Source organism: Accipiter gentilis, chromosome 2 (assembly GCF_929443795.1).
Source record: "Accipiter gentilis chromosome 2, bAccGen1.1, whole genome shotgun sequence".
Lineage (NCBI taxonomy): Eukaryota > Metazoa > Chordata > Aves > Accipitriformes > Accipitridae > Astur > Astur gentilis.
The window spans coordinates 46,589,074-46,601,789 of NC_064881.1; the positions used below are offsets into that span (position 1 = coordinate 46,589,074).

The 12,716-nt window shown below is 41.9% G+C and overlaps 1 protein-coding gene across 7 annotated transcripts in view; it reads right to left on the reverse strand.

Moving 5' to 3' along the window:
* Positions 1 to 906: 906 nt before the first annotated feature.
* The window catches only part of ST3GAL1 (ST3 beta-galactoside alpha-2,3-sialyltransferase 1), a 79,253-nt gene continuing 67,443 nt past the window's right edge, over positions 907 to 12,716 (reverse strand). For 5 of the 7 annotated variants that reach the window (XM_049821894.1, XM_049821904.1, XM_049821884.1 and 2 more), the window contains 3 exons: positions 8,191 to 8,236; positions 5,553 to 5,672; positions 4,432 to 5,418 (listed from right to left, as the gene is read on the reverse strand). In XM_049821894.1, coding sequence (XP_049677851.1) covers positions 5,236 to 5,418; positions 5,553 to 5,672; positions 8,191 to 8,236 — 349 coding nt within the window. In that variant the 3' untranslated portion in view covers positions 4,432 to 5,235. Of the gene's footprint in view, positions 4,395 to 4,431; positions 5,419 to 5,552; positions 5,673 to 8,190; positions 8,237 to 12,716 lie in introns of those variants that run through there. The other 2 variants (XR_007508711.1, XM_049821935.1) reach the window with 2 other exon arrangements.

The window sequence follows — 12,716 nt, forward strand, 5'->3', positions numbered from 1 at the left end:
AGTGTGAAGCAGTTCCAAAGAACTTGGTCTTCTGAAGGTCCCACTGGAAAGCAGCTCTTACGGTGACCATCAGACCATTGCCTGTATCTGAACGGGAGCTTCCTGAGCTGCCCTGTGATGATTTCTTGAGCTTCTACCACTAAGCAACCAGGCTGGTTGCATTTTAATGGGCAACTTGCATCACTGCTAGGCCATCTACCCTACTCACTCACTTAAACAATGAATGGAAACGGTGCACAAGCAAACTGAGCAGCTTATGAGGTCCACAAGAAATAGTTAAGGTGGAGTCTTCCCATGTAAAGCCACAGTCATGCAGATGAGGTGGTGTGGCATGCTGAAGTGATACCTGATCAAAGATGTCTATCTCATAGATGGGCTTCTTCTAATGGACAGCCTAGGCCATCCATGACTAAAGTTCTTGTGTGATCATAGCAGCTAAACTAGGCCCTTAAAATAGGGACCTGGGGTGAATCCTCAGCATCTCCCCTATGAAAGAAGCCAGGTCTGTCAGTCCCAAAGAACAGGTGAGTTGAACCTCTTCTCAAGCCACTGGTTTCTGAGTCTGCCTTAATTTCCTTTATATATCACCTAAATAAAGCATAGATCCATCAGGAGACCACAGGCATACAAAGTTTATTTTTTTTTCTCCAGAGAGGCCTAGAGCTGCCATAAGCTGGGCAGTGTGATGCCCATGACCACAAGCTTTCCAGCAACCTGAAACATGCTGATGTCACCCAAGGGATGGGTGGGAGGGAAGTGGAATAAGGCTTCATTACACTGTTATGTGACAGAGGAGGTTCTAGGAGTTAATGGAAATATTGTGGGAAGAAGAAGTGTGCACAGAGAGAAACACCTTTGATTTGATTACAATAAAAAATTTATTTTGATTCATATCATACTGAAAAATTAAATAAATAATATGTCAAAGAATGATTGAGTGAGACTCCCCACCATCAGGGAAAAAAACCCCCAAACATAATCAATCATGTAGTCAAAGAAAAATAGGAAGAAAATCTGGTCATGGGAGAAAAAAAAGTGCTCAAGAGATTTGGCTTTGGTAAAAAAACATAACACACTCAAGGAGTGCTTCAGAGAATTTGCAGTGGTGGCAAATACAGTCCAAGAGTTTGAAGCCTTAACATGTTGCTAAATGTTTTCCTTTGTCCTTTTAAACAAAATAAACCCAGAAAGTTTCTAGCAGGAAACAGGACAGTCTTCAACATTGGCAGTGGGAATTAATTCTTCCCTCAGCGTCATCTGTTGGTATCTCCTTATTCTGAAGGCATTTGAAAGAGCAGCAAAATTGTGGAGAAACTGAGACGAAGTTCTGAAACAACAGTCAGTTGCCTGAAGGACTCAAGAAAAAGTTCCTCTGGAATGGAAATGTGATGGCACAGACTATGCCTCAACCTACAGCTGGAAAGGTTCACTCTCTGCTCTCCTCACACTCTGAAAAATAGACAGCAGTGATACACAGTTAGTGCTTGCTGTCGGCAAAAAGATTAAATGGGAATTGCAGCTTGTTCCATGATGAAGACACCAAATCTATCCACAATAGTATGAGCCACAATGTTTTGTATGTGCTGTCAGAGGCAGATTATTCAGGGGAAAATTGGGAATTTAATTTGGACAGCAAAAAAACTTCCAGAACAACAGAGGCTAAAAGATAGCTGATTTTTTTTACCACTTTCTTTGCTCCCAAGCTGCCACGTGTGAGAAAAAAAAAATCAATGGGATTTGGGTACCAAACCACTAGGAGTTTTCTTCCAAGTCTTTCTAAAAATGACTGAAACAGCAATGAAATGTTTCTGAATTACTGACATCTGTCCATGAGAAATAAAAATAAAACATTTGAAGCTCATGATGAAAAATGTATCTCCAAAATCCAGCCACAGCGTGAAGATACCATTGGGGTCTTCCATGGAGTCTTTTTCCTCTTAAAGTTCCTTTGCTTGTATTACTGTGACATCTCACCAGAAGCACATGGATTAACAATAGTTTAAACAGTGGGAATGCTTAAAACAAACAAACAAACATGGTTCAGGTAGAAATGTTTCATTCTTTTACAAAGGACATGTAGTAGACAGTAAGCCCATTGACATGCAGGTGAGTTCTGCTGGCCACCATGCTGGGAAAGGGCTTCTCGACATGAGGATCGTGAAAAGATCTCAGCACGAGGATTTGAAAATCCTGCCCTTTCCATATTGCTGAACTGAAGGGTCACGTGTGTACAGCAAAGGGAGCTCAGTTTCCTGCACAGACGTTTGGCATCCTCGGCTCTTTGTATGCTGCGAGTCCAGTAACACACACATGGGTAAAGCAGTTCATGTTGGTGAGTGGTGCTGTGGCCCAAAATCGGGATATTCCAGCTGACCGTGCCATCGTGCTGTGAACTGCTGCCTTGGAGGGGAGCTCACTGTTAACGACTGGCACGGAAAGACAAGGGGATAGATAAATCTTGGACTGAAGCACGTCACTTGTCGAAGGGCTGGGCTTTCACTGAGCTCAAATACTTACCTGCTTGGGCATGCTGCCACAACTGGTGCATGAAAGACAAGTCATTTATATGATGATTTCTAAATTGCCACAAACCCCAACCATCATAATACACTAAAAAGGAAATATGCCATTTTTTTCCAAGCCTGATCTAAAGTCCCTTGAAGTCTGTGGCACGAACTCCATTGGCTTCACCAGAGCTGAAAATGGGTCAATAATCCATGAATCCTGTTTTCATGATATCAGGAAGAAAAAAATCACTGTTCTCCATTCTTCACTACCTAAACTTTGTTCTTGGATTCATACTTTATCTGTCCTTGAGGATTAAATGCATTGATTCCAGCAAAAATCTGTGGATATAAAATCTCCACTGTCACTTCCCTCCTCTCACTGCCTCAAGGTACTGACATTAATACACTCATTCCTCCAGAGATGCACATAATTTTGAAGTCTGGCTTACACTGTAGGATCAGCTTGCGTAGATAATGTCCTTGTAGATGCTGCTACAGTGCTACAGAACAAAAGATTCCCATTGTATTACTAGCTGGTATCCCAACCCATGACATTTCTTCTATTTCAGATAGAGACCTTGTAAAGAGATACAATTTGTAAAAAAATAAGAAGAAAAGTTTCCTTGGAACTTTTGAATATTTTCCCATAAAAAAAGGTAAAACCTACCTTTAAAAATTAGTCTTGTTTGTGTTTGCTCAAATACAATATAGGAGCTGTTATTATTGTTTTTGACTACAAAAGTATACCACATGGAGGCTAAACTTTGGTAATTTTTCCCCCTTTTATAAAAAAGTTTAATTTAGGGTTTGTCATCTTAAAAAAAAAATCACATCTGTTGCACAATTATAAAGGCACATATAAACGACTGAAAGGAAAAAGTCCACTTTCCAACCTTAAACTGATTAAATAAAAATGAGCATTCCAGAGTATTTTCCACCAAAAAAAAAAAAAAAAAAAAGAAAGAAAGAAAAATTCTATATAACCAAACAAGACAAACAAACGAGTGGCTAAAAAGGCCAGTTTTTTGCTGGAGTTTTCAGTATTGTTTTCTCTCTCATTATGGCTGTATAGGAAGCAATATTAAATAATATATGATCAGGGATGATTTGATCCATATTTTCTAGACACTATCAATGCAGAATGAGGCAATGGCTGAGATATTTACTACTCCAGGCAACTTCATCATGTTTTTGCTTAACACAGCACAAAACCAGAAGTAATAGAGGAAACAGAAGAGACAGTTCAAAAAGAAGATCAACAGCAGAAGTGAATTCATTTCTTTGAGGTAATCCTTACTATGATGTTCACAGCTGCCCTAGTGGGTCTCGAGTCCCAGAAGTTGTTTTCACTCTTCTTCAAGGATCTCCCGCCTTACTGGAGGAAAGAACGGACACACAAACAGCAGTTCCTGTGCCCATGTTTCCCCTAATTGCAACAGGCAGATCTTTCATCAGTAATTCAAGAATTGAGCCGCAGAGCCTAAGCAGAGATTCATTTATTCCCACAACTGATTGGTAGTTTCCAGCTATCCGTAGATAGGAAATCACGTGCAGCGGGGAAGCCGGTCCTCGGCCGAGCTCCCTGCGGTGAGACGCTCCGAATCCACCGCAGATACACGCATTGAAACCTGGCTGGTGCCCAGATCATCTTCACTGAGCTTGGTTCTGCTGCATGTTGGAAACTGCAGCCCCCACTTCTCCCCGTGGCCAGGGTCATCTGCCCTTGAAAAAATTTATTTTTTCCATGGAGGCAAGAGTCAAAGTTACATTGAACTCAAAATCCCCGTCATGGACACCTGTCTTCCGGAAAGCCCCAGCTGAAGCGTTGTTTTCCCAGTAGTGATGCCAGTGTCCTCTGCTGTCTGCTCCAAAGCCGTACACGTTCACCTAGGATGTAAGAGAGAACTAGTCTCATGGCCTGGAAAGCAACTGGTCTTCATCTGAAATGTTGAAGAAACTCTCTTGATTCTCAGTTTATCTACAGGCAGCAGCACCCGGAGACCTCAGCGGTAGGCCAAGCTATTCTGCTGCAGGAGATGATGCAACCACAGAAGAATGACCAAGGCCTACTCAAGGGACGTTACATCTTAAGCTATGCTGAGACCACTACTGTACCTGAACTCAGACAGAAAAAGAAATTTCTATCCATGAATTCTTGTTTAGAGATATGAAAAACACATTCCTGTCCCCTAAGCTTGATGTTTGACCTCAGGAGGTCAGAGGCTTGGGAAGTGAATCTCCTCTTTAGCTGGTTAAGGCCACAAAGAGTGGGAAAATTTAGGTTTTGCTCCTAGTCTTCCAAATGATGACCCATGTCGACCCCCACTTATGTGCTTAATTGTACGACATTTGCAGTCACTTCAGAGGCAGGTGGACATTATGTTCTTTGTGTGTGTATGCACCTATGGCCTTTCCTCTCCCAAAGGCTCATTCATCGATGGCTATGCCTGTCTCCTCTGGTGGTAAAAGTCCAACCATCACAGTTGATTTATTTAAACTGAGAGTGGCGATATGGCTGGGTTTGAGTGGGTCATAGCCCACAAAACAAGCACCCTAACCCACCCACACCTGGACCCACCCAAATACTAGCTGGTTTTAAGCTATTTTTGGTAATGTCAGAGCCTTGTGCATTACCTGCTTACCAGAAAACAGATTCCACCCAAGCCACCCCTCCTCTTCTGCCTTGACTATGGTACAGTTTCTGCCAGCATAATTAGGAATATTTCCATCACCTCTCCAAGCAACACAGGCCTAGGTGACAAAAGCTCTCTTTCATCAGCAGAACTGTATCCAGGCCAGGGATTTTTCCAGCATAGTGATTTTTAACCCCCATGCTGACAAACCCATGCTTGCAGGATTTTGTAGAGCTGACCTGGTCTCTGAGGACTGATGCTGAGGACTCTGCATCTGTCTGAAGAAGCAAATGGCAGAGAAGATGGAGAGGGGGAAATAAAAGCTGAGTGAGTGGCCGGGGCATGTTCCTGGCACTTCAGTATGGAATGTCCTGATTTTTTATCCCTATATCCAAGCATAGCCAGACTTTACCTCATCGCATACATGGAGTGCAAATATCAAAGACAGAAGGCCTGTGGAGGGGTATCTCCCATGATGCTGGAGCCAGTTTTCATAGACGTATTTCATAAAAGCTGGATTATAAACCAGGATCTAGGCAAAATTGGAGAGAAAGACTCATTAATAAAATACCCTAGGAAAAAAACAATGGTAGCATGTCATCCCTAAAGGACACTGGGGTAGGGGAGTAGGGGACAAAGGAATAATAGTTATTCCCTGAGGGCATGTGAAAGGAAAAAATACAGTCCTATAGTTAAATGCATTGAAGAATATTTCCCATGGACAATTACACAAGAATATTCCTTCCTTGGTCTTGATACCTCACCTGCTTACACTAATGTAAATCTTGAGTGCTTCTTACTGAAACCAATGGGTATGAAAAGGCACAAGTGAGAAGAAAATCAGGCATTCAACTGTCCCTGCAGCACCCTGCTCTAATGCAGATGAGCTCTGGGGAGTTGGAGGCGTGAGCAAGGCAAGCGTAAGATGCCATGCCCAATTTCATAGAATCATGGAATCATTTAGGTTTGAAAAGACCCTTAACATCATCGAGTCCAACTGCAATTTGGGTGGGAATGTAGAAGCAACTGTATATTCTGAACAATATGCCAACCATGTCTTGGTATGTCTATAGGTACAGGTCTAAGGAAACCAGGGGTCAGGTGTAAACTATCATGAAGCCTATCAGGTTGTATCAGCTGCATTTCTCTTGTTTCCCAAACATGCTATTTTTCTATGCCTTTTTTTTTTTTTACAAAAGATAAATCGCACTTGGTTATCTCCTGGGGAAATTATGAGGCCATCTAATGAAGACAGAGCACTTACTTAAGATCAGACCTGAGTGTACAGTAAATCCAAGGACTGGTGGGAGCCCTTGGTTTCAACCCCCTTCCCTGAATGTGGCAAAGAGAGGCTTTTCCCTCCATGCTGCGTTTGTAATTAGAGTGACAGTGTTTCAGTGCTATCTGGTTAGCTGCAGGGCTTTTCCTTTTATGAAGTCAGAGGTTAATTGCTGATATTGTATCTGCGTGTAATCACTTCTCACAGGGTGTTTTGCATTGCATGGTGTGATAAGAAATACAAACTTCTCATCTCCCTGCTCGGGAAGCTGCTGCATGTCACCAGTCGTACCCTGGGCTGGTGCTACTCAACTGTGACATGAGTTTAACAACCTGCCATAGTGCATCTCATGAGGGTTTTTCAGCGGTTATTGTGTTCCCCACAACAGGTAGGGATGAGCTAAGTGATTATTTAATACCCCCTAGAGGTCCATGGTTGGAAGCACAGGGATATAAACTGATACTGGTTAAAGGTCTCATCTGAAGCCTTTGGCAAAAGCAGGCCTCCTGAATGAAGGACATGTGCTTTAATTTGTAATTTTAAAGCTCTGGGGATAATATCAAACTTTACCCCGAGCCTGAGCTCCTTTGAAAATCAGCCTCTTGAAAGGCCGAGAGAATGAGATTTTTGTTTTGCTGGAAGGTCTGTGGAAGAAGAAACATTTTTCCTGTCCATAGCCTGCCTTGGTTACATCCCCAAAGCATACAGCTACAACAAAAAAAGTCTTTGCATGGTGGCTAAAGGTGAGACACAGGAATGACCACCCTGCTGCATGGGAAAGCCTGCCTCCAGCCATAGGGCACATCTATTAAACCACAGCATTCTTGGGCAATGAGTCAGTATGCATGGGATGGGCTCTCTTCCGACTGCTGTATGGTGGGCACCAGGTTTGTCCATCTTTCTTTGACCTTCTCAGAGAAGTGAGGTCCCCTGACTGATTGCCTTCTACACATCCACACTATGAAACAAAATGGGTGAGAGGTTTTGTTAGCCTTGAGGGAAGTGGCATGGCACAGATCATGTCCACGTTGCTCAGTTCTGTCCCAGTGTAAACCAGGGAATATTCCCTGGTCTGTGCTATGCTGCAAACCTTGCTTCAACATTGCCTGGGACAGTATTAATACACCTGGGACAAAACCAGCACAGACTTGGCCTGAGCCCCGTCTCCAAGCTTGTTTAATTGGGTGCAGGTATTTATTATTACAGGTGTGGGCTAAGAGCCTTCCCCAAGAGCCGTTGCTCGCATCATGAATTCTCCACTGTCTTGAAAACACACATCTTTGTTCAGAGTTCACTTAGCTCCTTATGACAAGGAACAGACCTAGGAGTGAGGAACATCCTTGGAGTTCCAATAGTCAAATTGTTTTAAAAAAACTTCAAAGGGTCTCCACAGCTCAAAGTGTCAAATGACTGCAACGGGTGGGAACAGAGCAACTGCTGTGAAGGGTCATCACTGTTGGCCAACAGTGCACCTTAAATCTCCCTGAGCAGGACCAGAGGAAGCAATGAAACCTTCAGAACAGTGGTAATGCAATGGCATAGTCACAAAAGCAGTTTCTTTCCAACCTCAGCTACTTAGTGGTTGATCTATGGCCTGAATGGCACACAGGAACTAAACCTTTAGCTTAGCTGAGGCTTGTAAAGTGTGTGCATTTTGGCTGCAGTTTTTATGAACGTCAAGAGGTTCCTTGGGATTCTTGCAGTTTGCCCCAAGAGACAAAAGACCTACAAGTGGATTAGAAGAACAAATTCACAAACCAGCATTGCTCACCTTCTCTTTTTTGACTTTGATTTTCCGTGGAACTGGAACATATGTGCTGTTAAAAGAAAAAAAAAACAACAATGCCAAGATTAATAAAAGCTCAATATAATTAATCTTTTTAGATATTTCCAAAGAAAAAAAAGAATATTCTTCATGTACAGTAATAAATTCAAAATATTTGAAAGTAATAAATTCAAGAAGTTGTTGGAAAATGAGGCTGCAATTAATTGATACAGCATGAAAAGAACTGAGCTGTCACTGAAGCAAGTTTATAGGAAGCCATTACAATTTCAAATTTTCAAGTTAATTATTGACAGTAGGACACCAAACATTTATTTAACAATATACTGTAGAGCCAATATTAAGTGGAGCCCATGACTTCTAATTCTTGGATCATGACTGTTGCACTCTGATGACAGGGCTTTGCATGTAATTTCATGGCAGAAAAACCTTTTCCCACCAGGGGGAGACTTTTCCCCTCCTAATACTTATAGCTACTGCATTATTTTCAATGTAGGTGGTAGCAGAGTTCATAATTTCTGTGGTTATGTGCAAGTCAGGCATTCCCAGAACACAGCCCCTCACCAGCAAGCTATTTCCCTCCTCCCCAGGGGGATGCTGAAGGCTTCCTGCAGTTCCCAGCATAAAACTTCCAAGTCATACCTTATGACTGGGTTGAAATCACGAGTCATGTCTTGAAAACAAAAAAATCTTTTCTTCCCCATATCTCATGCATAGTGCATGCTGGCATTGCACAGCTTATCATGAGTGCTGTTAAAAAAAAAAACACAACTCCCTGATTTTGTTTCAAGTGAAAAAATTCTGGTGACCTAGCTTTGTAATTGGAGTATATCCCAAAATATACCTTGCATGCTTTTTAGATGGGTTGTGGTAAATCACAAAAGCCTTCCATTAGTTCAATCTAAAAGGTTTCCACTTGATTTTTGGTAATGACAAGGTTCCTGTCATTACGGTTTTATTTCTCTTTGAACTATGGACCATCACCACTTTGAAACATTAGTCTAAGCCTCCCTGAACCAGTGGTGACCTGGCAACGTCTTCATCTCCTTAAGTACTTCTGGGCATCCCTGCGCTGCAATCCCTGCTCTGGGCTGGATGCAGTGGGATAGGTGATGGATGGATGCCAGCCCTCCCGAGATGAGGCACAAGACACAGGGAAAGGGACAACCATGCAGATTTCTTAATCTGCTCTCAGCAAATCTGCCCTTCCATCTGCTTCCCACACCTGACCTTGATTAGCGAAGTCAGTAGAAGTAGGCTTGGTGATCCCACGTCGTTTTTGTGGTTATGAAAACAAAAGGGCTTCTTTGCTGGTTAAATCTCACTATTATATAGATAAACAGCCAATCTTTTCTAAAAAGGTGATGTGGAGGAAGCAAGGGGGACATACTTTATGGGCATCTAGCTAGGTACAGTAGAAGACCAAAGGGAACGGTATGCAGTGTTCAAGACAGTATTTGCAGACAGCTCTGCTCCAGCCAGGAGGCTACTGTAGCTCTTGTCAGGTGACACATTAGGCATTTTAGTCATGGGATATTTCATTTTTTCAGAAGCAGTACCCAAGTCCTGCTGTCACTTGGCTGCAGAATTTCATACACCCGCACAGAAAGTATTAGCACACTGATTAAGAATGAATGGAGACCTATGCCATTATGATCATATAAAACCTGGGCTGCATAGCAGTCAGGGCGTCAGTAACCCAGTAAATACTACACAGGAACTGAACAAAGAATGAAGCCTGTGATGAAGGTGGCTACAGGTTGAATACATATAATTTGGAAGACATCTTCTATGAGCCACTTTGCAGGGCTCTAGTGAAGCCTGCCATCATTACTGGCCACCTTGTACAGGACATTTACTGTACCCTTGACCCAAGTGGAAGATATGGAACATTTTAAAGAATACAAAAATTGCTCTTTACCAAACAAAGCAGAGATACATGGAGCTTTTTTTCACTATGGAGATTCCTAAAAGACTTGCAAAAGGCAAGTTAAGGCAACTAGGCTAAATATATAACTGATGATGGCCTGAAGGTTTTCTGTCCCAGAAGGCTTTTCTTCGTCTTTTCTGGGAGAATACTCAGTCTTAGTGAGCAACTTCGGAATGGGACATCCATCAGTCAAATGGGACATGTCTGAGAGAATCATTCAGCTATCAATTCAATCTAATATTAAGGCCATCTGCAGTTTGGCTTTTGTTTTGAGCTGTAAAAATTGCTTGAATTATAATACTACTGGGAGGAGAATATGATTAATTCACAGGTTTTGAGTCTTAGGAAATTATTACTTCATTTGAATGGGATACAGAAAATTAAACATTGTGTAAAAGTCTAATCAATACAGGATGCTTATCTTTTTAACTATGAGTGCACTTAGGTTGTTAACCTAACCTCAGTTGATACTATGCAGCCTGTGCTCAAGGCACGACGGCCATGCAGGTTGGGGTAAGGAGGTGAGTATTTCTTCTCTTGTAAAATACCGCACTTCAGATGGGTTTTACTTTTATTTCATGCCTTCTCCCCTAACAAATGTACAGTCAACAATTTCTTTATACACTGTATCTGACATTGTGTGTTTCATGCGTGCTCATAGGTTTATTCTGCTAGCCTAAAATTATGTTACATATATTGTTATGATTTGTGTGCTTACAAATTTCTGGTTTTATTATTCCATCATGTACCAGCTTATTAATTATGCAATTTCCCCATTTTGAGTATGGCAAAAATCTTAAAATATTATTATGATTTTTCTTCCATGTGGTTACTCACACACTAATTTATACCAGACACTTACCAAGCCCATGTATACAATCTGATTATAAAGACATAATGTATCCTGTAATTTATTAAGCAAAGATGTTTTTCCTTTCATGTGCTGTGACTGCCTTGTAGTCAAGCAGTTATATCTTCCTGATAGGCTAAGGGCTCACTCAACTTTACCACTGCAACCTACTTGCTGCCACTTCTGAAGGTAAATACTCGACAAAAAAATAGTGAACAGCTTTGCAATCTGGGCACAGAGCAGTGACAGTGATGGAAACACGGATAGGTGATGATGGCAGCAACTGGCCCTCTGTGGGCTCCTCTTCCCAGTGCAGGCACAGATATGACAAAGATGCAGCAAGGGGCTTCATTCAAAGGCTGTTGAAGGCAACTGGGATCTTTCCATTGCTTCTGATAGGATTTGGATCCAGGCTTAAGGGCAGACGTTCTCAACCTTTTTTATCAATAGAGTTTCTAAAAGAAAAAAAACTAAGCCTTGCAAAAAAGGTGATATATTTTATCCAATTTTCTAAGAAGTGGGCTGATTTTTCCAAATTACGAGTGTGTCCTGAAGATGGATTTTTTTTCAAGACAACTTATGACTGTATATACTAAGTGCTGGTGGCAAAAAAACGTAAAAAGAGACTAAACCAGATTTATTAAAAGTTAAGAGAATCTTAATAAGGAGTGAAAAGAATCTAAAATGCATTTTCAAAGAGAGAAAAGGAAAAGAAAAGAAGAAATAAAACTCCATTTTTTGTCCCATCAAAAAGTTTTCCTTAAAAATGCAAAGTGGGTCTTATGCCCAGTCAACAGGGACATACTTTTCCAATTTTTTAATCTTGTGAGACTCTGAAATTGGGAAAAAAGTTGAAATATCTTGAAATACTTCTCTCTGGAGTAAACTGATATGCTCTTGTTGTCTATGTGTAGCAGGGTGTCACCAAGAAATCTCACAAGGTTGTGGTTTTACATCCAGCAGATAACCTTACACACAGTACAAATGTCACGTATTTCATTCTCTGTGTTAGGAAAAACCAGCTTACAGGAATTGAGAGAATCTACTAGCAGGTGTCCAGAAGAAACATTCATTTTGTTCACATTTCTAATTCTAGCGCTGCCATAAATGTATTAAGCAGGACATTTACTTCTGAAAGCACTCATAAAGAAGAAATGGAGAATAAATACCAGCGTGGCACATTATTGCCAGGTAGAACACGTGAATTTAAGGCTAAGGCACACAGATGACACACAAAACAACAGTGTCTCTTCTGCACGGCGCTCAATCGTGTTCCACCAGGAAAGACAGACCGAACTCCTGACCGACCTGTCCAGGGAAGGATGCTGTGGATGGGGCACTAAGTGCTGCAGTCTGCTTCTGCTCTCACTGCCTTGCGTGAGCAACCTGCACATACTTCTCTGCCTCCTTGTCCTCTTCTGCAAGTGGGATAATGTACTTTGGAGGACCACTTGGCCACCCAAGTATCTCAGGTGGGATAATCCAGGTGTCTAGAACCACCACTAAATGAATAACCCACCAAACACCGGATTCTGCAGATAGCTTTCTGATGGGTACGTCTGGGTATGGGCATGCTGGCTGCACTCACTATACTCACGAGGGACCGGAGAGGAGGAAGAATGAGCAGAAGCTCAAAATGAGGTGCTGAACCCCAAAGCCCAGGAAGCCACTGCTCAAACTGGCTGCCTCCAACAGCAAAAACTCCCCTTTTCATTTCTCTGAGACCTCTGTGTG